The 24,874-nt window shown below is 43.9% G+C and overlaps 1 protein-coding gene across 6 annotated transcripts in view; it reads right to left on the bottom strand.

Moving 5' to 3' along the window:
• Positions 1-24,874, bottom strand: part of Esr1 (estrogen receptor 1) — a 356,422-nt gene that overhangs the window by 237,160 nt on the left and 94,388 nt on the right. For 4 of the 6 annotated variants that reach the window (XM_021220986.2, XM_021220984.2, XM_029533029.1 and 1 more), the window contains one exon: positions 14,622-15,153. In XM_021220986.2, the coding sequence (XP_021076645.1) occupies positions 14,622-15,082 (461 nt within the window). In that variant the 5' untranslated portion in view covers positions 15,083-15,153. Of the gene's footprint in view, positions 1-14,621; positions 15,154-17,254; positions 17,392-17,605; positions 17,659-24,874 lie in introns of those variants that run through there. The other 2 variants (XM_029533031.1, XM_021220985.1) reach the window with 2 other exon arrangements.

Raw genomic sequence — 24,874 nt, 5'->3', positions numbered from 1 at the left:
GAGTTCGAGGCCAGCCTGGTCTACCAAGTGAGTACCAGGACAGCCAGAGCTATACAGAGAAACCCTGTCTCAAAAAAAAAAAAAAAAAAAAAAAAGAAATCCATATAATGTCCTCCTCCTTCAAGTAATCTGGCTTTTACACAGAGAGGGCATAAAACTGTAATCAGAGCATATTTAATTCCTACTTGCTCTCCTTAGAGTGTTATGAAATATAAAATGATTGCCGAAGCCCTTTCAAATACTTTAATTGACAGTTCTAATAATTCCTTAACTCGTTAGAAATGTTAAAGTGGGAAAAAAATGTTGTTTGCTTCCTTAATTCTAGAGCCTATCTTGGTAAATATAAATTTCCACAGAACAAGCTGTCATTTTGTTGTGCAGTTATAAACCACCAGCCATAATAAATCTGTTAACCATTTATCAAGAACATTAATTATACACCTAGCATGTGTCCCCCGCTATTGTTGTTCTTATTAAACTTACATTTCATTTTCTGGAGCAATATTCAACCAGAGAGGGAAAAAAATTGTAATAGTAAACAGTACAAAATCGGTGCGAGGCTTAGCAATTAGTCTCTGAGAAGACACATGATTTTTCAACAGCGATAACTTGGCTTTCTTCACTTTCGCCATTACTAAAACGAACTGACGCAGGCTTTTTTTTGCATTGGTAAGGGCAGAGCTAAAAATCACATCCAACTGCTTTTGAAATCTGAAGAGTGTCAGGATGAGGCTCTAGAGAAATCTGGCAAGGTAATTCCCTAACATTAAGCTTTGGAAGCAACAAGAACAACAACCAAAAAAAAAAAAAAAAAAGATAAGAAAAACAAGAAAGGGAATATTCAATCAAAAGTAAACAAGATACGGTAATTAGGCAGAGAGAAGATAATCTAAAGGCAAGTATGGAAGACGCGTCTCTGCCATGGAGTGATAGCTGACCTCCAGAGGTTAGCATTTTCTGCACGGACTGTGTATCAATTAAACAGATGGACGGTCTGGGCAGGTGCAGCCGGAGCGCCCGCCTTAGCCAGCACGTTAATCTCTTAGCAACAAGAGCCAAGCATCCCCTCATTCCACTTTGTTGCTGTTGAGCTTCTACTGCACATAAATGCCTGAACTCCAACAATTAGCTGGACACGGTGCCCCCTGGGTGAACTGGGATTGATTACGCTTCTGCATATTAAAAGTGTGATGAGGTGGTCAGGAGTCATTCCACCCAGCCCTGACTCTTGTTCTCCCAGCTACAGAACCTGGAGAAAGTCATTATGCCTCTCTGGACTTCAGAAAGCATAGAGAGAAATCATGTCTGAGGTCTCTCTTTAGGTTAAAACGCTGAGGATCTGTAGTCTGAGCTCTACAGAAGAAGAAAAAAAAAAGTATCGCAAGTCTAGCCTCTTCTCTGGATTAAAAACACTCTACTTTATGATCCTATAAACCTATGAACATGGACAGAGGGCTGGACCAAATGAACACTGTCATTCCAACCCCAATTTTAAATTCTAAGATTGGGTTCACATGCAAAGGAATTAATAAGGCCCCTATCAGCAAACATGGATAGGATAACATTTAATAGCTCTTTCTGAGATTAGAAGAGAAATCATGGCCCTACTTAATGGGAAATTGTTTAAACATACATTTAGTAAAGCATCATAAAAACAGCCATTTCCTATAAAAACAGAAAGCAGCAGCCCCCAGGACATAGTCAAAGATTAAAGCTTTGTCACAATAGAGAGATATAAACAATTGCCACAATCCAACAGGCCAGCGGCAGGCAGGAGGCATACCGTCACTTTTTCCACGGAGCATTCTGCTCGTTTACATTTTCAGCTTCATTTTCTAGAGTTTGAATCCCTGGTCCACCAGCTCTGGCCCCTCAAGCTCCCCTCTCTGAAGTTTAGATTCATTATCCATAAATGAGTAGAACAATCGCACTGGCTATTGGGTCTGACGTAGAAACTAAACCAGAGCATCCTTGTAAAGTTATCACCACTGTGCCAAGTGCCCTGTACTCAAAGCTCCTCAAGCACACAAGCTGTGGGTATTTTCATTTATCTCTTTGATTCTTACTAATTTACTTTTTTTTTTTTTTTTTTTTTTTAGGGCAACAGTTTTTGGCTCTCTTGAGTATTTTCATTTCCACAGTATGGGGTTACAAGAACCCACTGCCTGAGCAGCCAAGCGCAGCATCTGCTTGCGACCTTGCCCAGCTCCTGCATGTGGCTGCATCTCAGTCTTCATAACTCCCAGGCGAGCACCCCTTGCTCAGGCAAACCTTCTGTGACCTCTGTCTCAGGCAACTAGGACTGGCTACTTGGTCAAATATTCTCCATAGCACCTCTAGTGGTTTCTTCCTGAACACAACTCCTGGCCCACTGTCATTTCTTCAGACTCTTATTTGTCTCCTGGACTATAAAAGTCCTTGAGAAGAATGTGTAAGATCTCTGTGTCTGCTATTGGATCCCGGACTTGATCAAAATCCGGTGGAGCTTGTTGAATCAATAAATTGGTGAGTTAATTAACAAAATCTATGAAATTACTTCTATCAATTATACAAACTATTGAACAGATAGACGTGACCAATCTCTTTACAGCCAGAAGAAATCCCATGGTGACCATAACAAAAAGGCCAATATGCATACAACAGACACTATAAAACAAGCCAGATGGAGGCAGCATTTGAGCAGAGCCCTGATTTCCCAGTGGCATGGTCCTAACAAAGAAGAGGCAAGGTGTGCATGGCTCTGGACAAGAGCTCCTTGGAGTGATCTCTGGAGACTGACTGGAAGGTACAGACAGGAGTGTGAATGCAGTCTATGACCACTGAGAAAGCACCAGAGGCCATTAGGCCAGGGAAGGAGCCGAGTAGACAGGCAAGCCTGGAATTAGGTATTCTGGCAGCAAGCTAAAGAATATTCAATAAAATCTGAACTGGAGAGAGCAAAATCCCAACAAGAGTAAAGGAGGACCAGCCATGTGCTAGGAAAGCAGATGGTGACACGAGACTTCGGAGACAAACTGCCATGTCTGTGCGTTTAAAGGCATATAATGAAGTGACTGGCACCACCCTTATGTCAATAGTCGGTCAATATAAAATCTCAAGAGACTAGATTTTCTGTAAGTCTTTGGGTCCCTGGATGACTTTGCTACCCATTTCTTATCAAACTCAGACATCTTAGATATTTGATAAATGGGGGGGGATGGAGGGGGACAGAGCTGGTTTGATTTAATCAATCCCATTTCCTAAGCACAAAGAAAAAAAATAAATAACCACGGAGCCCTAGGCTGGAAAGCAGGTAACAACCCCTTATTGTTTGAGGGCTAGATCCTGATCACCAAGAAATATAGTCATTATCCATTTGTGAGCTCCCTGAGGAGCAATAACAACAATATAACAATAACAATAACAACCAAATAGCAGGATTTGCCCATAGGTGTTATAGGGACCCAAATGTTATGAAGATAACCAACTGCTTTCTGGTTGTATCTAAGGCCCACTTCACAAACATGCCTGGCACTTTACAGACCAAGAACCCATGGTCAGGGAGCATTGACCCTAGGGGTGAGCCTACTATCTGCCAAATGGACATAGTAGTATACTGCCCTCTAAATTCCTAGCTCTCTGTCCATAGATCAGCTGCTCTTAGACCTCATCCGAGACATTTCTTTCTGCAGTAGAAAATGCTTAGCACAGAAACACACCACTGGCCAAAGTATAGAAAATACATGTCCACAGAGTGGTCAAATGGATCCCTCTCTCCAAGGCTCAGTGACCATCATAGAAGCAACCCCAGAAAGATTTTTAAGAGCCAGAGGTCTGGGAGGAGCAGAAAAAAAAACATATCCTCAGGATATGACAGGATTACTATGCTGATGAGCTCACAGCAGTCGTGATTATCAACATAAGACCTACATGGGATCAAGACAGTCAACATCCCAGCATGGAGGAGGAAGGGATTCCCAAGCCCTTGCTTGCCTCTAGCTATGAACAGCAGATGGGTCCTTTCCTCGTCGACCACACTCCTATAGACAGACCCACACCCATAAGTATATGGGCAGTACAAACTGGGGCTGGAGGGCTATTTAAGAAAAACAAGAATGTGAAGTTTGGGGGGTTATGAGTGATAGGCAGATCTGAGAGGAGTTGGTGTAAGGTAAGAATGATAAAAATACACTACATGAATTCCTCAAAAGTTAATTTAAATTTTTTTAAAAGAAATACTAACTACATAGTTAAAAAAAGAAATGTGGACACTGGAAAAGACACCCAAGGAGATGCATGTATACATATCTCCAACATTTCAAAGTCTTGCTTCTAGACATCATGGCCGAGAAAGGAGCAGGCTTGAGGGTTGAGCAATACAGAAAGAAGCCTTAGACAGAGTGCGGGGCTGAAGTGCCAAGAGACAGACCCTTAGCAACCCTCCCCTTCTGACAAATTAGTCATTTAAAAGAAAAACAAAACTGGAAGGGGAGAGACACCAAGAATATCATACATTCCAAGAGCATTGCTAATTTTTCAAATATTTCATGGCAGACGGGTGAAGGCGAGTCCTCTGGTGTGTTAAAGACTTGTGAGTGTAGAGACATTACAACACTGAGGAGGGAGACCAAGCAGGGACAATATCAAGTGTCAAGGGAGGATGGAATGTTGGGAGAAGGATTTGTGAAGGGGGATATGAAGCCCATTATTTTTCCAGTTTTTAACTGAGTCAGATTTTTTTTTTCCTTTGTTGCAGACAAGTGCATTAAAAATGTCACTGGCAGTGAAAGTGTAAAACCCTAGTCGGAGCTCCGTGGTTTCGGAAAGGCCCATCCCACTGTGCAGAAGTTCACAGAGATGGGGAGAGCTTGGGAGAGGCAAAGTGGTTGCTTGAGAAGTAACTGTAATCTAGCTGGGGGGTCATTTCATCTGAGTTCAGTGCAAGGAAGTGATTTTTATTTGAAACAACAACAAAACAAAAAATAAAAAGGCTTTGAAATCAGGAATTTTCCAGATGTGCAACTAGATTTCGTCATGCAGGCAACCCCTTGCACCAATATGAATTCAGTTATAGGCTCTAGAACAGCAGTTCTCAACCTTCCTAATGCTGAGACCCTCATGCTGTGGTGACCCACACCCATAAAATTTATTTTGTTGAAACTTCATATAACTGTAATTTTGCTACCATTAGGAATCTAAATGTAAATATCTGATATGCACAATATCTGATATACAACCCCTGTGAAAGGGTCATCAATCTCTAAAGGGGTCCCAACCCTCAGGTTGAGGACTGTTGTTCTAGTGGTTACTGTCTGCTGCTAACAGCCTAATGCTGTGTGGTAACTCTCTGAAAAGCCTAAATGAAAAAGAACTCTACTGGCTGGAGATACAAGACCCTACATCACCTTAACCAATCTAAGCATGGAGAGAAATTCAGATCATGCAAAATCATTAACATGCATGCGGGCTTGTATCCGTGACTTAATTTCATCTCATATCCTATGGCAAAGTCTCTACATTTTTCCATTCTCCTTGGTGTCTACATCAACTGCAACTGATCACCTCCATTTCATTCTGGAAAGAGGAGAAATGGAAAGGACTGCCGCAGTCATTTCTGCCCTCTGTGCCCTCTTGACCCTGCCTTGGGCATCCACACCACTTGAGAATCAATCACGAGTTCAGCTCAGAGTTTCAAATGTAACAAAACCTTGGAGGCCACCAGGGACCGTTCCACCACCCCCATGTCTCCATATGTAAAACTGTTCTAGAAAGTTCATGTATATGAAATGAGCAGAGAGTAGGTGGGGCAGTCACAGAGACATCCAAGGAAGCTTCAAAGCAGTGGACTGCCCAGCAGAAATGTCCTAAAGAGCAGTTTCTTGTTTTCTTTAGTTGCCTATCCAGCTTTAACCTCAGAGAAGTGGTTAAAACCTCTGAGATGAGGCCCAGGTCTGAGTAAGCTCTTAATAAATGTAGATGGTTCTGCAACCATTCTCTCTGGGTGCTTACATGAGAGTCCCTTTACCCCATGTCACAGAAGTCTGTCCTCCCTGCCTTGCATGTGACAGCTTCTCCCATGAGTGGCTCAGCCTCAGCCTCAGCCTCACCCTTCCATCTCTAAGATTGCTTCACTGCACCAGATTGAATGCTTGCCCTCGTCCTTATCGACTGAATGACTCTCACTTATTTGGAGGTTGCAACTTGTTTTGTTCTTTGCCAGGGTAGTACCTGGCATATCCTAAGCAATTCAAGAAATACTAGCTTCCTGCTTCCTTCTGGTTGGAAAACTTTAACTCCTCATCACAATAGGGTATTAAAGTTGGTTCCTTGTAGGCAAATTAATCAGAAGGGCAAACACTCTGGACCTAGAACAAGAGCCCCTCTCTTCGTCGTCGGTGGATAGCTCTCAACTTCCTCTTAAAGAAGGAATAAAGGTTGCTAGAGCTGGTGATTCCATAATTCAGGGGGTCTGGGAACTCAAGGAAAGCCTTGGTTATTTAGTACGAGCTTGTTGAAAAGATAAAAGAAAGAAAGAAAAATGGGGTCTCAGGGAGAGAAAGAGTAGAAGAAGAAGGGGACAAAATAAACAAAAGGCTGGTACAAAAACCATTGGCATGTTACAAGTTCATGTCCTGAGCACTAGATACCTACAAATTCACTTAATCCTCACAAGATCTAAAATATGTATTTCTTATTCTGATTGGCATCTTACACGTGAATATACCTTATCACACAATTAAGTGGCTTGCCAAAAATTACAGCGAGACAAGAGTCAAGGCAGACTAGATACACAGGCTAGAGACATGGCTCCCAAACACGTGTGTTTTCACCATGCCCTTAATTATTCCTGGTAGTTACTTTCTATGAAGTCACTGTGGATATATAGTTAATGGGCTCTAAATCCTCGCTCCTGGAGAGGTAAACAGGGTGGGTCCCTGGGAGACTCTGGTCACAGTTTACCAACCCATCAATACAAAACCTTATTTTATGTGTGTTTCAGTTCAAAGCGCTTCATTTACTGTAAACTGTTGACTCGTTAATGTTGAACTCACTCAACCAGATTATAGCTTATCCCTAAATACAGCTCATCTCTGGCAGCCTTTGGCACTGAGAAACACTAGATAGCACTTCAGCACTGTGCCTAGGGGCATCGCACACAGGAAAAAATTAAAATAAAGTAACAAACAAAACGGATAAAAATGCCAACACTCTGCCACCAAGAGATCCCCAAAATAACTCATTAACAGCACGAAGCAAGAAGAAAGTATGTCATGTTTAACCATAGAAAAGAAAATACTTAGCAGATGACTTCAAGTTTTTGTCACTCCCCACACATCAGCAAAACAGCAGAAAAGCATCAACTCCAATTGGCTTTGGATCAATTTCAGTGAGTGAGTGAGTGAGTGAATTTTCAAGTACAGACTCTGGGATGGATGATGAGGGCTGACTGTGTGTGGAATGGGCTGACTACGCGTGGAATGCCCTCTGGATGTACTCATCCTCCAGGGAGGGAGAGATCCACAGACTTTCCACATTCTTCCAAAGACATCACAAAAACCCATCCTGCATGGAATTTCCCAGAGAACATTGCAGCTTAGGCTCCACAGCCCACATCCTCCCAACAGCTTCTCAACACATTCACGTCCACAGCCTTGCTGAGGGTAGAGGGAAGTGGATGTGAACTACATGTGGTGTCTGTTTGGAGCATTCAGTGCTCAACGATCCTCCTTACTAGAACCCAAGGAGGCTTCCCAGGGTCCCCAAATCCCTTTCCTGTAACTAACGAAAACACCTTCTAAATGTCTACCTTGTGTCTTGAGGTCAAGTTAGGAAATGCATCCTCCTACTCCACACTGTTGGAAATATCCTGGCACAAATACTCTAAAGTCTACCCCAAAACAAAAATTCATCTCCCTAAAAGATCATTAAAATCAATGATATTCCCGACAACAAAGCATTAAGGAAGTTTTACAGCCTCTCCACGAAGCACCATTTAAATGCCTTTACGACAAAAGTAAAATGAATCACAGGTACACTCAAACTGTTTTTGAAATGAGTGGGGTTTTTTTGTTGTTGTTGTGGACGGTGTAGGAAATTAGCATAAATGTCTTGCACACATTCACATGATTCTAGAATTCCGCAGAACAATGGCCCTAACTGCATTTTTCGTTATCTCTCTGTCATAAGCAGTGTCCATGGAAAAGGGAGAAAAAACGGCATTTGAAATGTCTGTCAGTAAGATTTCCCCAGCTGCTATAGGCAGTGCCATCCTATGACTGGCTGGAAACACAAAAGTGTATTGACTGTGAAATACGGCCTCCATATTCGTCTCAGATCGGAGCCAAATGGAGGGATAAAGGAGCTAGCCAAGACATTCTGCTAAGTAGAAGTCACTCCCTCGTTTCCCTTCAAGCTTCTATCCGTAAAGCTGGGGTAGGGGATCCTTTCTGGAACTCTCTATTTAGTTAATGGCCTCCTGAGTTATGAAGGCATAGCCCCACACTATCGGATTTCCTACAGTAGACAGGAGTCTCAAGGCCTGTTCCAAACATTGTTAAAATAACAGATGAACTAGGTCTATAAAGAAATAAGCCAGAAAATGTAGGAGAAGGAGAAATAGGAGCATGAACAGATGGAACCGAAACAGAAAAGAAAAGAGAAAAGAAAGTTTGATAGGGAAGATCCAGAAAGAGTTTTTTAAAAGAGTGTTTACATATTTATTCAAAGATAGAACAAAGGAAACAAGAAAATATGAGAAAGAATTGAAAATAAAAAAGATCGTGGAGTAAATAAATGGGCAGAGCACAGACAGCTGCGTTTAACCTAACGATTAGGATTATTAGTTGTGAGAAACTAATCGGTAATAATTGCCTTTTGTTTTTATGGCCTTAAAATAAGTTGTTTTAAAAACTGTAATAGAGGCAAAGACCAACAACTAAGGTGCCTGCTGAATAATGCAGAATACCCCCAGTCCACTGCTGGAACCCCCTAAACATACCGACATTCGGGAATTGGGGAATGAAGGAAGGACAAAGGCTGAAGAAGGGACTAGAATGGCCGCAAAGAGAAAGTCAGGGGCGGATAGCAATGCGACTTCCAAAGGAGAGGAAAGAACCCCAGAACCTCAGAGCCCCAGAACCCCAGAGCCCCAGAGTCCCAGAGCCCCAGAGCCCCAGAACCCCAGAGCCCCTCTCCACTATCCAGATCAACAATAAATCTGAGAATTTTAAGGGCTCGTCGCTTTAACATGCCTATTCCTGAACATTATTTGACAGACTTTACTAGCGCCAAGTGAACTTCCAAAGTTTTTTAAGTGTAAGGCATAAGGACTCCAAAAAGTACAAAATTATAGTGGGGGCAAGGAGAAATGCCCATACTACCGTACTGAGTCCAGGGGGAGGGAATTTTTGGAAAACAAATTCATAATAGCATGTATCCCTATAAAAATTTTAAAGGATCGGAACCCCGCATTTGTTTGTGGTTTGAGTAAGTTTGACATTTTCACATAGCAGTCATACATGTTTAGGAGAAGTACAGCATTTCAATCTGATTGATAATATCACTGGAATTTTCTGATTCTTAAATCATAGCCAAATAAAATAAATCAAGTGTATTAGAAGCCTTTGGTGTCTGTATAGGATAAACATCCCGATGCTACATGGTATCCAGAAAAACACGATACCCAGACAGAGCCTAGTGTTCTGTAACTATCATTATCACCGTTGTTACCATCATCTACTTCATCTGTCACCATCAGTACTATCACCACCATCACCATCATCACCACCATCTTCCACAGTATCATCACAGGTCACCACCGGACTTAACCATATCACTTATAAACAGTTACGGCAACCTTATTGTTTAAACCAACTCACTTGAAATTACTTCATTAAACTACATAAAATTCTGTCAGTTGGTAATGGAACACATATCTTTCTAATTGTCACATTTTAACCAAATACAGTTAAGTATGCATCACTTTAGACACTATTGATTAAGGCAAATGTATTCCTGGAATTTCTATTAATATTCTTCAGGCACAGGCACACAGCAACTATTTTTCCCGTACCCTGAGACCAAGCATATCATAAAGGTGTCTCCTTTAACCTTCAGTTGAACACTTGGGGAGTAAGATGGCAGGATGAAGAGGGAGCTCTTTGAAAAACAAAACTATCCATCAATTCACTGCAAGAGCTGGACCCGTAAAAAAAAAAAAAAAGACTCCTTAGTGACTTTGACAAGCCACTGCCTCCTCTTGGTGAAACCTCTTATGCTTTCACTCTGGTCGGTAAACAGCAGTACTTTTGGCTTATCTAGAATCTTCCTGGGGGTATGCATTTTGGTTCTAAACAAGAGTAGCCATTCGGTATCTTCCTTTGCCGAATAAGTGAACTGAGACCCAACATTCTAAAGAAAAGTTAATTTGCTTCTTTCTCCCCTTTCACCGGTCCTGGTCTCCCAGGGCTGGAGGGGAGAGGGGGGAGATGCAGGACGGGACCACCACACTCCATACACTGCTCTCTCAACCCGGGCCTTCTATAATTACACTAAAAAGAACCCTGGCATCACAGGGAAGATATAAAAGGGTTCAACTTGTGTATAATATGGAGTTGGTTAAAAAAAAAAAAAAAAAAAACATGACTCAAATCCGAGAATTTCCTCATGTAAACCTTTTCACGTGATCATGTAGACTGGTTTTGGATATTCTAACACACATGTTCTTTATGATGACCAGCAGATCTGGCTTGCAGGAAAAACACTTCGTGTTACCACTACACTCTGTTTATAAAGAAACTCTTGGCTGCTCAGATGTGTCTCTTCCTCTTGCTCTAGTGCACACAAATGTACAAACAGCTATTCAAATGTGGGTAAAGTAATTTAAAAGCCTGCGATTTCTGTGTAGCTTACATACTGCCTTCACATGCACAGTCTCATGTGGAAAGCTCTGTGTTCTTGCCATCCTCGGAAGGCTGATATTGTTCACCCTGCTGTTCACTGCCCCTGCCTTCTGTTTTAAAGTGTAAGAAACCAAAAATGCTCAACCCAAATTCTCTCAAATTATGAACTTCACAACTTTATGAATGTATGAACTGGGGAATGGGATCCAAGTTAACAGAGCACCACATAAGATTGGAGTAAGTCAAAATTACCCCCTGAGAGCTCTCTCCATGGCGGTAAGAGCCACATGGGGCTGGCGACAAAAGAGAAAGGACACGGAGACAGGATTCCATTCACATCCAAGCATACAGCTCTGTCCCGAGCAATGCGTGGCACCTTGCACTATTCTTAGACCAATTTGACATGGCAGGTAGTCGGCAGCAATTTAAATGATTAAAACATGTAAGGACCAAAAGGAAAGGAGTGGCCAGATCATTCAAGTGCATGGGTGGAACCACAGAAAACCTGAACATCCATCCCTCAACTCTCCCAGGACCTCCTCAAAGCTGAAAGGCAGTCTTCAGTGATCACCACAGGCAAAGTAGTTCTCCAGAGTACACAGACATCGGGATCCAAATTATCAGGGGATTGGCTGATGTGGACAGCTTGTTTCTTAAGCTTGGTTTGGTTTGGTCTGGTTTGAAACGTCGCACCTAGACATACCGACAAAATTTAAAATATCCAGGCAGCATTAAACACCTGTGTTGAACTTTTTTTTAAAGCCTCGGTGAGAAGTGTTTCACCTTGAACGTCCTTTGAAATCCTCAAAGTTGTCTGAACCCCTAAGAATTCTGAATAAAATGACTTCCATGAAATTCTCAGTACCACACAACCTACAAAACCACAGCTTGTTGAGTACCAACAGAGCACGTCTCCGCAACAAGTTACCTCGACAAGTGGCAGTGTTTCTCACTTAATTACATGCCCCCAAGCTATTTTACCTGCTATGTCTCCTCATACCTAAATATGGCTGCATGTTGGGGCCAATGGAAAAAGTAACCACAGCATGTAGACGCAGAGTAAATCAAGCTTCGCCCAAATTCCCCAAACATCCCTGTGGCCCACTGGAATATGTACTCATAAAGAGCTCACAAAGCAGCCCCACTCCACAATCAGGAAAAATAAATCTTGGTTTTATTGGCCCACAGACACCAAGCCAATATAGATAGAAAAAAATAAAATAAAATGAAGATGGACAAATTAGCTTTTTTGTTTATATAAATAAAATTACAGTGACTTAACCTACACGTTTTGCTTTTCTCCTAAATATATTTTAGGCCTGTATCTTTCAAACTTCTTTGATCCTGACCCACAATGTAGGACAATGTCTCACCAGTCTAGCATCCGTAGACCCTGAAAGTCAGAAAATGCGCTCACTGCATCACCATGCACTCACTCCAAGATATTATTCTTTTAGGGTTTGTTCATTTTTTTAAAACTTTGACTTGGTAAAGTGACTTCATCATTTACTGTTTCGTGAGAAGCGATTTTGAAAAGTGCCGTTTTCAGCCCCCAAACTACTGAGAAGTGCTTAGGAAAAGTAAAGTTGTTGTTTTGTTTTGTTTTTTAAGAGCCTGTTCAATTCTTTACTTTCTTTAAAAAAAAAATCCAGGGTTATTCAGAAAAGAAAAAGAAAGAGGAAAAAACAACTACCAAACATCCATTTGAAACACTGGCGTAGATACTTCCCTTTCGCCTTGAGTAAGAAGCCAAGCAAGAAAATCATTTTAAAACTAAATTTTCACCCAGAATTCCACCTGTGTATGATCTGTATCTTAAGAATCTCTTTTCATTGTAGGGGTTTTTTTGTTTTTGTTTTTTGGGTTTTTGTTTTGTTTTGTTTTTTGTTTCTTTTTACAGGGAGGGAGAAGTATTTGGCTATCATCTGGACTAAAAGTTTAAGATGGGGTATATCTGGTGAGATTCTTTGACGCCGGGATGCTAAGCGGTATTGAATAAATGTGATCTCTTTTTATTTTCCCGTGTTCACTTTGTAATTATTAGCAAGGCAGTAAATAACCCGACAAGGAGCAGCCTCATTAGCTCCCATTGAAATGCACTGGCATTAATTTGCAAAAAAAAGAACTGAAAATTAAATGGAGAAGAAAATACTTTGGGAACTCCATCATAAGGTTATGAGACTCACATTCTACCAATACCATCCTTAACAGCAAGAAAATTTTAAAGTATGAATTAGTCTTAATCGCTATATTTTGTTCCTTCAGTTTTCAGGATGGGGGGGGGCACTGGGGATCTAGAGAATAAATTATTTGCATTTTCTATCTTAACCCTGAATTAAAGCAAGTGAGATTAATTTAACCCCCCCCCCAAAAAAAATTTTTTTTTTTTTAAGTTTCATTCACTGTTGATCCTGAATGTGAAATCTGGGCCTTGACCCACTTTGCTGCCTGATGCTTTCGCTTCCTGGGTGGGCTAAAGGCGAGCTGGGATATAGCATGGTTTCATCCTTCAGTGTCCTCTGGGGCCAAGATGTACCTTAGTCCTATTTCTTCTGCTGTAAATACATCTGGAAAGAGAACCCTGAGCCAGTGCCCAAAGCCAGCCTACAGTGGGCTAGTTTTGATTCCGCAGCCTGTGAGCACCCAAAGACGCTGGACCTGGCCTGTGTATTATTGTCCCCTGGGAAATTCTGACAGGTGTTTACCCACCCACCTAAACCTTCTGCAGACCCTTAGGGAAAAGAAGCAGAAATGAGAGGAAAGGGGGGGAGGCTCAAAAAATCTTTCTTAGGAGAAACAAAAACTGAGGACACAAAACAGTTGTCACTCAGGTCATGAAAAGTCTCTGTGTCCTGGATTCCCCTGTGTCCTGGACTGCCCTGGCTTCTTGCACAGTGCCTTGGGGGTGGGGGGGGGGGGTTTGCGGACGTAGCTAACCCGAGCACTCACTGCCTGCTGGGCCAGACATGAAATGTAGCTGTAGGGGAATTACTGTGCTGGTGTTTCAATGTGGTATGTTGTAAACACATGGGACACCTATAAATCCCCAGCTGTCAGAGGTCATATGCCAGCAATCTGCTCGAACTCGAACTCGACCAGAAATCAAAACTTGTTGAGACCCATTCAACTCCCGTACCAGCATTTTTGAGCAATCGGAACTCAATCCAGAACCCAGAAATGGGGAAGAGGGGGAAAGAGATCCACGGGTCCCTCTGCCTAAAAGCATATCCTCTTCAGTAAACCTTGGGTGTTTCCAGTCCAGAACTCTAGTTAAAAGAACATTGAACCCGACACAATGAAATAATTAAAAAAAAAAAAAACAAAAAAACCAAAAAAAAAAAAAAGACTAATAAATCTCTCCTGAGCTCCACTGGCCCCAAACACCTACAGCTTTAAATTATTAATAAAGTGTTTCCTTGTTAGTAGCACAGAGCACCTGGACCTTTGGGTTACTCGCCCCATAAATAATTTCTTTGGACTATTTTCCAATTGTGTAATTAGGGAACAGGGGGCCATTTGGATCTGCCTCTCCTACAGGCGGAGAATATTGTTGTTGTTTGTGTTGTTATTGTTGTTTTAAAGCTGCCAATAGAGCTAAGGCGGGCTCTGCAAAGAATCCTTCCTGACTTCCCCCCCCCCAGGGATGGGAGGGGGCGATCTGCATCCCGCGGTGACCACCCTCATGCCCTCTCTCCCCGGGTCAGGCCCGACACACTGGCCACCCCGACGTGGCGCGGGTACCTGTAGAAGGCGGGAGGGCCGGTGTCGCGCATGGCGTAGGCGCTGGGCTCGTTTTCCAGGTAGTAGGGCACCTGCTGGCCGTGCGGGTGCAGGAAAGGCGACAGCTGCGGCGGCGGGTGCAGCAGCATCAGCGGGCTGGGCGACACGCTGTTGAGCTGGGGGAAAGCCCCCAGGCTGTTGGCACTGAAAGCGGCCGCCTCGGACCCGGGGCCGTAGGCGATGCCGGACTGGCCGTAGACCGGCGCCGAGGCAGCGGCGGCGGCGGCGGCGGCGTTGAACTCGTAGGCGGCGCCCTCGGGGTAGTTGAACACAGCGGGCTTGTTATTGTCCACGTATATCTCGCCCAGTGCCCTCTCCATGGGCATCTTGAGCTGCGGGCGGTTGAGGGGCTCCAGCTCGTTCCCTTGGATCTGGTGCAGCAAGGCCATTCCCGAGGCTTTGGTATGAAGGGTCATGGTCATGGTAAGTGGCAGCCGGCGAGGTACAGACTGGCTCCCCGTGCACGCAGAGGGCTCAGCAGCAGATGGGCCACCTGGAAAAAGAGTAGAACCTGCGATTAGAGGAGGCGCAGCGCAGGTCCCCCTTGGCACCAGTGCTGGCCCTTGCCCCTGCCCCTGCCCCTGCCCCTGCCCCTGCCCCTGCCCCTGCCAAGGGGCAAAGCTATCCTGCCGAGTCCAGGTGACCCAACTCCAGCGAGCGCACTCAGCCACTCCCGGGTTCTCCAACTTTACAAACTGCTCTCCCCTGCTCTTAGACATCGCAAACCTGCTGGAAACCACTGCCCAGGGGCTGCAGCTTCCAGGCACTACTGGCAACTTCACACCTTGCTCGCAACCAAGGAACCGCTAGCTTACTTGAACTTAACTTTCCAGGACTTCGCTGCAGGATTTCGCTGCGGGGGGTGAAGGCGGCAAAAGGAGCTCCGGTAGCCGCGCCCCCTCTACCCCCACCCCCGCCCTAAGGAAGACTAGGTTTGCAACAAATGCAGACTAAGCCACAGGCGATTTTCTTTTCTTTTTCTTTCTTTCTTTCTTTCTTTCTTTCTTTCTTTCTTTCTTTCTTTCTTTCTTTCTTTCTTTCTTTCTTTCTTTTCCTGATGTGTTGCCTGTGTGCCTGTGCCAAGCTCCAATCTGTCTCTGTTTTGTCTTCCTTTCTGTTTGATTCAGTCTTCTTGTTGGCTGGAAGTACATAGTGTGTGCATAGAATGACCCTGGAGGGATGGTAACTGTATCTGTAACTGAGATATAGCAAGTAGGATGGGGTGTGTGATTGCATATGCAGCCAGCCACAGACAGTTATATTTAGCTCCAGCGGACACAGATAGGAGGCATCTAGGGCCAGTCGAATGGAGATGGACTGTGTATAGGAAGAGCTGCACTTGGAGTCAAGAAAAAACTGCCAGCCTTCAGCTTCCTAGCCTGACCAAAACAAAAAACAAAAAAACAAAAAAAACCTCCCCAAGGGGGTCCCTTCCAGCACAGCCATGGCAATTTTGCCCAGCCTGGCTTTTCTGTTTTTGTTGGACCCCCGGTGCCAAATTTGCTTCCTTTAGAAATTCTCTTGTGGATATGATTCAGAAAAAGCTTCGGTTAGGCACACTCGGGTGTCCCTGCCTTCCACAGGTTATGCAACCAAAACTTGGGGAAACCATGCAAGGACTGAGACATTTTCCCATAAAATGTCACCTGGGGTCCTTGACTAAAGCTCTGGCGATCGGGTAACCTTGTCTGTCTAACCAGAAACTTTTGAAAGGCTCTCCTACCTTTCAGCTCTTGAATTCTACAAATGGACCCTGTGGGTTCCCTCGGCGGAGGGTACACAAGAATATAAGACTCGAATGACAAATGGGTTAAAAGAAGTTTTTTATCCAGTATTGAATTAAATTCTGATTGAGTTCACACGCACCTGTTATTGCAAATTTAGAAAAAAAAAAAAAAGATACAACTTGGATAGTTTGTACTTTCTTAATAAACTGCATATGCCCCAACCAAGTATCCCCTAAAATAACCATTAGCATATGACTTGAATTGCTAGCCCATATACCCAGGAAGAGTAACTGACACATGCAAATGTCAAGGTTGCTGTTACTAATAGTAACACTTTAAAAATATTTTCTACTAAGCACACTATTTATCTAATTCTTAGAAAAACAGATAATTTTGGATAAACCACAGCTTAGCTGGCTTAAATCTAAAGACAAAGTTGAGTTTAGCACCCATAAGTATCATTGACAGCAAAGGAAGGGTTAAAATACATTAGGTGAATCACAGATATTTCTCTTTATGGCCAGCAACCATTACTTTCTAGAGCAATCTTTTCGCAGATGATTTAGTTTCCATAAATCACACTTTCAATTTTCAAATGCCTTTTAAAAAAACACATGCAAAAGCAAGCACTTCAGATGAGACTCTTTAAAAATCAGAGCCTGCCAAATTATATATAAATGGCACATAGAATCCTACAAGTCCAGAAAGCGGAGGAAAAAAAAAAAAAGAGCCGCACAGATTTCTCCCCATAGAAAAACAGCACAGCCTCCTTCTCCAGCTAGGAGACAGACACTAAGCAGAAAGGTAAGTTGCTTTCTCAAACCGCTCAAGCTACAGAGAGAGAGAGAAATCAAAAGTGGATCCTACCCTGCTGGTTCAAGAGCGTCTTTCCAGAAATGTTCCATGGGTTTGTAGAAGTCAAGGGCTGAGACAGTAAGACGGAAGGAAGGAATGTGCTCGAATGATCGAGTGGCGCGGTGTGTGATCAAGGCAGAGCGTGTGTGGATGTTTGTATGTGGAGTGGCAGGGACTCTCGGGAAGCAGCCAGTAGGCAGGGCACTTGGCAGCCCCTCCCGGCAGACGCGGCAGCTGGGCTCCTGCACGACGCTGGATGAATGGCAGCGGGAGTCCGGGAGCCTTGCTGTCTGCTGAGGGACAGCAGTAGCCCAGCTAGAATCAGCATTCCTAGAAGAAACTCCAGCCCCCTTTGCCTCCTACCTGTGGAGCCAGAAATGTCCCGGTGCTTTCTGTTACTGAGAGGTAAACCGAGATGGCTGTAAACCACAGGCTCACAGATGAACTAGAATGCCAGTCACAGTGTGCGGAGATCAAGTTTATAAACTATGCCAGGGGATCTTCTTCCTAAACAATGTCATTTAACAAGAAAAGCCTTCTGGGATATATATGAGTCAAGTGCTCTAGCCCCACTTCCCCTCTGAATAAGATGCTCAGTGACCATGCTACCAATAGCATCTGGAAGTCAGACTTCCAAATAAATATTTTTGGCATTCCAGGGATACGTTTCCAACTGAAATGCAAGACTCCCTCACTTCATTAGTCAAACCTACCACCAGCCTCTCTACCAACAACCTACTGACTACTGTCTGTAAACACATCCCAAAAGAGGCATTATTTTAATCTTAAAGTTAGGACCGTAAAATAGCTTTGCTTTAAAGCGATTATACGTTCACAGCTGTAGCTCCCGGCGTCCCTTGCATACAGAGGTCTTGTACCTCCAGTGGTGTCCCATGGTTCTCAGTGCTTCTCTCCGCCACAGTACAACACAGATTAACAAGGTACTCTGACTCTGTCTTCATCCTGGGTCCCAGGACACAGGAGGCCTAAAGGAGCCTTTGTTGCCAAACATTAGTAACTACCTTAGGTATTAAGTGACTCTAATCACAACGCCAGGAGTGGCCGGTCTCTATCCCAGGACCCTAGGCAGTTACCAAGAGATTTATCAGTGGCGCTTGAGCCAGTACAAAGAAAGAAATAGAAAGAAAATACTAATGATATCATGCCACAACTGTACGTTTTTGTGCTTGGAAAGACTCAAGGTCATGATATCGGGACTTAGACAAGTTCCCTCAACAATCGGCAATGGCCATAAATATCTAATACAAATTAATATTGAGAAGTTGTGGTGTAATGAAGCATTTGCCTAGCATATGGGGAGTTGAGGGTTTGAGATCTAGCACTGCACAGATGAACAAACAAACAAATAAATATTAGGGGGAAAAAAAGATTGTTAACCCTTTGTTGGAAATAGTGTTGACTCCTGATGACAGGGGCCCCTCCTGTAGGTCAACAGTGATGTCACACTCATCAAGCCAGTCCAACTAGACTGTGCAACAAAAGAAGGAGAGATGGTAGAAAAGAAATGAGTCAAGGAAAGTTGGAGTGTGTGTGTGTGTGTGTGTGTGTGTGTGTGTGAGAGAGAGAGAGGGGGGGGCAGGCATCTGGAGATCTGCATGGGAAGGGTATAAGAAGGCAGGCTATCATCTCAGGGGACTTGGGCTGTGGAGAAATTTACAATTCCAGTTTGCCTGAGCTATCTCAAGATAGGTATTTCCAGGAATAGCTTTCAGACTCCTCTTAGTCAATTCTGTCTCCCAGGGACAGGGCTGTGTGGCAGGAAGCATGGTCCCCATCTTGGTTCCCCCACTCCCCACCCCACCCCCACTACTCTAGCCACCTGCTTTCTCTTGGAGTCTCCTCCCTCTTCTCTCTGAGTCCTAGGCTGAGCACACCGTGATGCTGGCCCAGGTGAAGGGGAGAACATGGGCTGCCTTGTTTTCCTGCCCAGTGCAGACTCTGGATCAAGCACCCATCATCATTCTCTCCCCCGAGCCAACACTTCTCTCCGGACACAGGACACAGCATCGCCGCCTCTGGTCTGACACGCCTTTGCCTTCTATAGTTATCCAAGAAGCAACTCCCAAACCCGTAGTTTGCATGCTCCATTCCCATGCGTTGCGCATCTTTTTTCAGCGGCCTCTTACCTCACTTGTCTAAGTGCAGGCTCCCCTTTATCATTACCCCAAATCCCAGCTTCTCTAAGAGTAGAGTCCCCTCCTCCCTCCTGGACCAGTCTTTTGTAGTCTGTCACCCCCAAACAGGCTATGCCTCAGCCTGATGAATGAAAATTTGTTGTTCCAAAGACCCCAAAGCTTTTCTCTTCTTGATTTTTTTTTCCCCGTTTAGAATATTCACTTTTCTAGCTTGGAAGAAAGCATCTGCTGTCTTGAGGTTCGGACCAAGCACCAGCGCATCCTCATGGCCATCCTCCAGCGCCGCCCTCTTCTGAGTCCCTTTTGTAGTTCTCAACCACTTATCCTCTTCCTCCCTGAACTCACGTTATTTTTGTTGCCTCATCGCACCGAGGAGCAACTCAAAGGCCTGACCCTGAGAATCTTGTCTGCTCATTGTTAGCTCACCAAATATGGACTCATTTCCTATCTAGATACTTCAAAGGACAAAACAACACCCCAACCTGTCTGAACGACTCTTTCTGAAAACTAACCGTGACCACGGCCATCCAGCCGCACTTTCCAGACTGTGTTTTGCTAAGATGTTTATCTTCCTATCTTCACAGCAACGGAAGCCATAAAAATCAAACTTCAAGTCCATCTAAGCTCGAGGCAGAAGCCAGCAGTGCTTAGCAGTGTGATTCACCAGAAAGCTTTCCATTTTAGTTCTTAACCAGACAGTACTAGGACCAGGCAGAGCTTCCTCTCCAGCTTCACTGAAGGCTTTATCTCTCTACAGAAACATGAAAGAGAAAATGGAGATGTCGGTGCATGATAACTTACGCTACTAACATGTTCCCTGCGCTGAGATGAGAAAAGTTTAGCTCTGTACACTTTGAACATTACCATGATTATAAATGGTGTGTGTGTGTGTTCATGTGTGTATGTGTGTGTGTGTATTCATGTGTGTATGTTTGTATATGTGTATTTGTGAGTGTATATATGTATGTGTGTGCATGTGTATGTATGTGTGTGCATGCGTATGTATGTGTGTTCATATATGTGTGTATATGTATGTGTATATGTATGTGTGTGTGAATGTATATGTGCACATATGTGTGTATGTGAGTGTATGTGTGTACTATGTATGTGTATGTATGTGTGGTGTGTGTGTGCGTGTGTGTGTGTGTGTGTGTGTGTGTGTGTGTGTGTGTGTGTTCTCTCTTTCCATTTTGTTCTTTCTTTTCTTCTTCTTCCTTTTTAAGAAAGTATCAACCTGAAGCCCAAGCTGTGCTGGAACTCACTATGTAGCCCAGACTGTGTTGGAACTCACTGTGTAGCCCAGGATGGCTCTAAACTCAACATAATCTGCTAGAGTGCTGGCTACCATCTCAAGAATCAGTGACCAGGTCTGCTAAGAACCTGTGCTGAGCCCTGATTTAATGCTATTCTCCTCTCTAGCAGAAGCGTGTTGAGTTTCCCTCTAAAGGGCTCTTCGTTTTAAAGATAGTTTGAGCACTGATTTTTTTTCCTTACTTGTCTCCTAGACTTTGGCCTTAGAGTATTGCTTTTTGAAGCAAAATTAATGTTCAGTGTAATGTGCATATATTAAGTATACAACCTGACAAACATGGATTGGTTTCACTATTAACAACCATGTCAAACAAAGTATAGTGCATTTGACTATTTCAATCAACCCAGAAAGTCCCCTGTACCCTTTCTAATCAATCCCCCACCTTTACAGGCTGATGTGTTGCCATTGAGTTTTTTCTACCTGACCCAGGTGCTCACTTATATGTTGGAGCACATACAACCCATTAGAAAGCCCGTCCAGGCACTGGGCTTCCAGCATCTGCTTCCCTTGGCATCAGGGTGCAGGGTTGTAATTGCCTTACTCAGAGCCTACTGCCTGGGGAGGGGGAGCCCTGGAAGTCCCTCAGATTTACTAACATTCTTTCATTTGTAGACCTTTTCAGAACAGTAGATTTTTTCACTTTAATTTGGTGATGGCAACCTGAGCTGACTAAGAACAGTCCCTGACCCTTCAGAGTTGCTCTTGGTAGATATAGCAATCAATATTAGTAAATATACTAATCAAAATCTAGTTATCAATTCAAGCTTAACCTGTTGATATGTTAAGCTTGGAAGACCGCAAGGATACATAGTAACCATACATAGTAACAGGCAGCCAATTGGAGATGGAAAACCACAGGGATACACAGCAACCAGAAGCCAGTGGGAAGCCTTACCACCCCATTGCCAATACAAGGAAAGAATATTTGTAAACCAATAACTCATCCAAAGTCCCTTGACCAACCTTGTGACCTCAGATCTACTCTGCCTCCCAGATGATGTCTTGAAGATAATTCCAATTCTCGGTTGCCAGGCATAACGGCTACTCTTTATTAGAGATCAATGAGTGATTCAGAGGTAATGCTCAGCGTAATAGAATTTAGCCACTTTCATCTTATCTTTTCTTAGAAAATTTTTTTCAAATACCTTGTAAACTTTTTGTACTGTTTACCTGCCTCGCATGTGGTAGAAGATAATTCAGAAAGGGCTTTTATGGCAAGTGCCATGAGTAACACATGAGTTGTAATTATCCCAATTATTGTCACACAGTGTCCCTTTCCTGCCTTTATCTATTGTTTACTTGAAGAATCACATTGTCAGCTCAAGGGTGTTATTCCTTTGTGGAGAGCAATAACCAGTGGCTAAATACACCTAAATTCAGGAAGGTTCATATAATGTTAGAAGAGTTTACACATACATGAATGGACAGATGCACACACACACACACACACACACACAATCTACGAAGAATTGTCTCCAATCTCAAAGCCAACCCCACCAAATGCTAAGAAGAAAAGCCAACAGATAGCAGAGTGTTGGAGGTTTTGAGCCTTTGCTTAAGCCTTTCCTTGCATTTAATCACAGTCATGGCTGCCTCCCACTTTCCCTAAGGATCCAGGACCCTCAGGCTAGCTAGCAGATGCCCCTCTTCTCTCCCGCCCCCCTGAGTGGCAATCACGCAGCTCTGAAGGAGTAGTGCCTCTGTAATCATGCCAATGAGTGACTCATTCATTCACTTCACTGAAACAATATTGATTACTATATTTACCAAGAGCAACTCTGAAGGGTCAGGTACTGTCTTAGTCAGCTCAGGCTGCCATCACCAAATGTCACAGGCAGGTAGTCGGAACAGCATGCATTTCCTTTCTCTTGGTTAGGAAAACTGCCATCTGAGAACAGGATCAGCTTCCTGCCCTGCAGGGAGCTAGCGTGTCAGTGCCTTTGGCTCTTCATGGGTGAGGGCAGGAGGAGAGGGAAGATGAAGAGCTAGCACTCCCTCTTGATAAGTCTAAGTAAGACGTGTGGCGTTCCTCCCTCAACCTTAACTACCTCCTAACGTTCTTATAGAGAGATACTACCAAGGGGAGGGTATGGATTCAAGCTAAGAGTTTAGGTGGAGACATGATTCAGTCAGTGTGAATACCATGAAACCCATCAAGCAAGTTTCTGCCATCCAAGCTACCAAAAGCTTGGGGCGGGGGGGGGGTGTCTATTCTTTTCTTCCAGTACTATTCTTTTTCTGCTTATTTTTTTTAACATTGTGTATACACGTATGTTATTTGATGTGTATGCACTACTGTGAGTGAGGTTCATGGAAGCAGAGGCCAGAGGTGGACTTCGAATATCTTCCTCATCACTCTCTACCTTATTTTTTGAGACAGGTTCTCTTACTGAACCTAGAACTTCCCATTAGAGCAGGTTGGCTGTCCACAAAGCCCCAGGGATACCCAAGTCTCCGTTTTCCCAAGCCTAGCACTGATGTCACCTTTACACGGGTATTAGGGATCAAACCCCAAGCTTATGTGGAAAGCCCTTTAAGACTGGGCCGTCTCCCCGGGCCTCTCTTACGTTTGCCTGTCTTACTGTCCCTGTGTGCTGAGACCCTCCTGAGACCATTTCTTGTGCTGAGAGGTTGGTATTGCTGGAATTCGGTGCCTGAACCCTCCTCTCCCCTTGCATCCTTGCCTTGAATCACCACAACAGCTCCCGCGAGTTACATTTCATCTGTGCCTTGAAGACCACAGAGAAGAAAGTCACTCAAGATTCTCCATCTTGGAGAGAGCTCTCTTCCCATGGGGGGGGGGGGACACTTTTACCCACGTGTTCACTCACTCTATGAACATTTTTACCCACGTGTTCCCTTACTCTATGAACATTTTTGAGCACCTGCTGTATGCTCACCATTTAACACTCAACTTCCTTATAATTAATTTATTTCTTCCCCAGGCCTGTTCTTCCTCTCCATTTCCTGTCCTGGCAAATGGTACTTCATATACATCACTGCACAAGTCCAATGAACTCAGTCCTCTGTGCCAGGCTCTCTTCCTCAGTCTTGGACTGGCTCTATCACAAACTTGTATTTCCCGTTGCTCAATCTCTTTTGAGTCCTCCTTCTGTCCTCACACTCACTGTGATTCCCCGGCCTCTATCATCCCTTGGAGGTGACCACCTCCAATCTTTTGCTTGAATTCCCCATCCCCTGCACTGAAGAACAGTCTGTCTGTCTACCAGCAAAGGAACTTGAACTGCATTCCTTGATTCTCAGAAGTCACCCCCCCCCCATCTCCCCTCTCCCATGAGCCTTGTATTCCTCCATATTGTGCAAATACTTACTCCTGACTTTTTCTAGACATGAGTGTTCCCATATGCAGGTGGCTTTAAATGGAAGCTTTCCACCTTCCTTTGCCATCTGTCTCCCATGTAGTCTTCCTTGAGACAGTACAACCACCAGGAAGCCTGCCTTGATTTCTGCTTGGATGCTTTTACAACTGCCCACATCTCCCTGATCTTTGTCTGTCCCTGCTGCTTTTGGAGGACACCATAGACCGTGTAATAAAATAAGAATTAATTCAGTTGTGATTCTGGAGGGTGGCTGTCCATGATGGACAGGCTTCATCTGGGTAGGACCATGATGAAAAAGCTTGTGTGTGAGACAGAATATCAAGCTAACCTGCTCTTTTTCTGGAACTGGCTTCCAGGAAAATGGCCTTGATCACCTCTTAAAGTTCTGTACCTCTTAAGATAGTTACAGTGGCTGATAAATTCCAAAATTCGTCTTGGAGATGGTACTCAAACCATAGTATCCATCGCCACTTCTACCCCAACCCTTGTGACTCTATTGAATTTCCTGTTCACTATTCTCTGCCCCGCCACAGCCCATGAGTGAAGAATAGGCTCCTGTGTGTTTTTCAAAGCCTCAGTGCGTAGTTGCTCAGTGTACAGTCAGCCCTCAACAAATCTCATTTGAATAATAAGAATAGAAAGCTGACTCAAACCTATTTGCCTTGCTAACTGAAATCCTTCATGGCTTAACTCAGGAGTCATCACAGCAGTTAAAACTCAGGACCAGCCGGGCGTGGTGGCGCACGCCTTTAATCCCAGCACTTGGGAGGCAGAGGCAGGCGGATTTCTGAGTTCGAGGCCAGCCTGGTCTACAAAGTGAGTT

The sequence above is a fragment of the Mus pahari genome, chromosome 21, assembly GCF_900095145.1.
Source record: "Mus pahari chromosome 21, PAHARI_EIJ_v1.1, whole genome shotgun sequence".
Lineage (NCBI taxonomy): Eukaryota > Metazoa > Chordata > Mammalia > Rodentia > Muridae > Mus > Mus pahari.
This window is presented reverse-complemented; position numbering and strand designations above follow the sequence as displayed.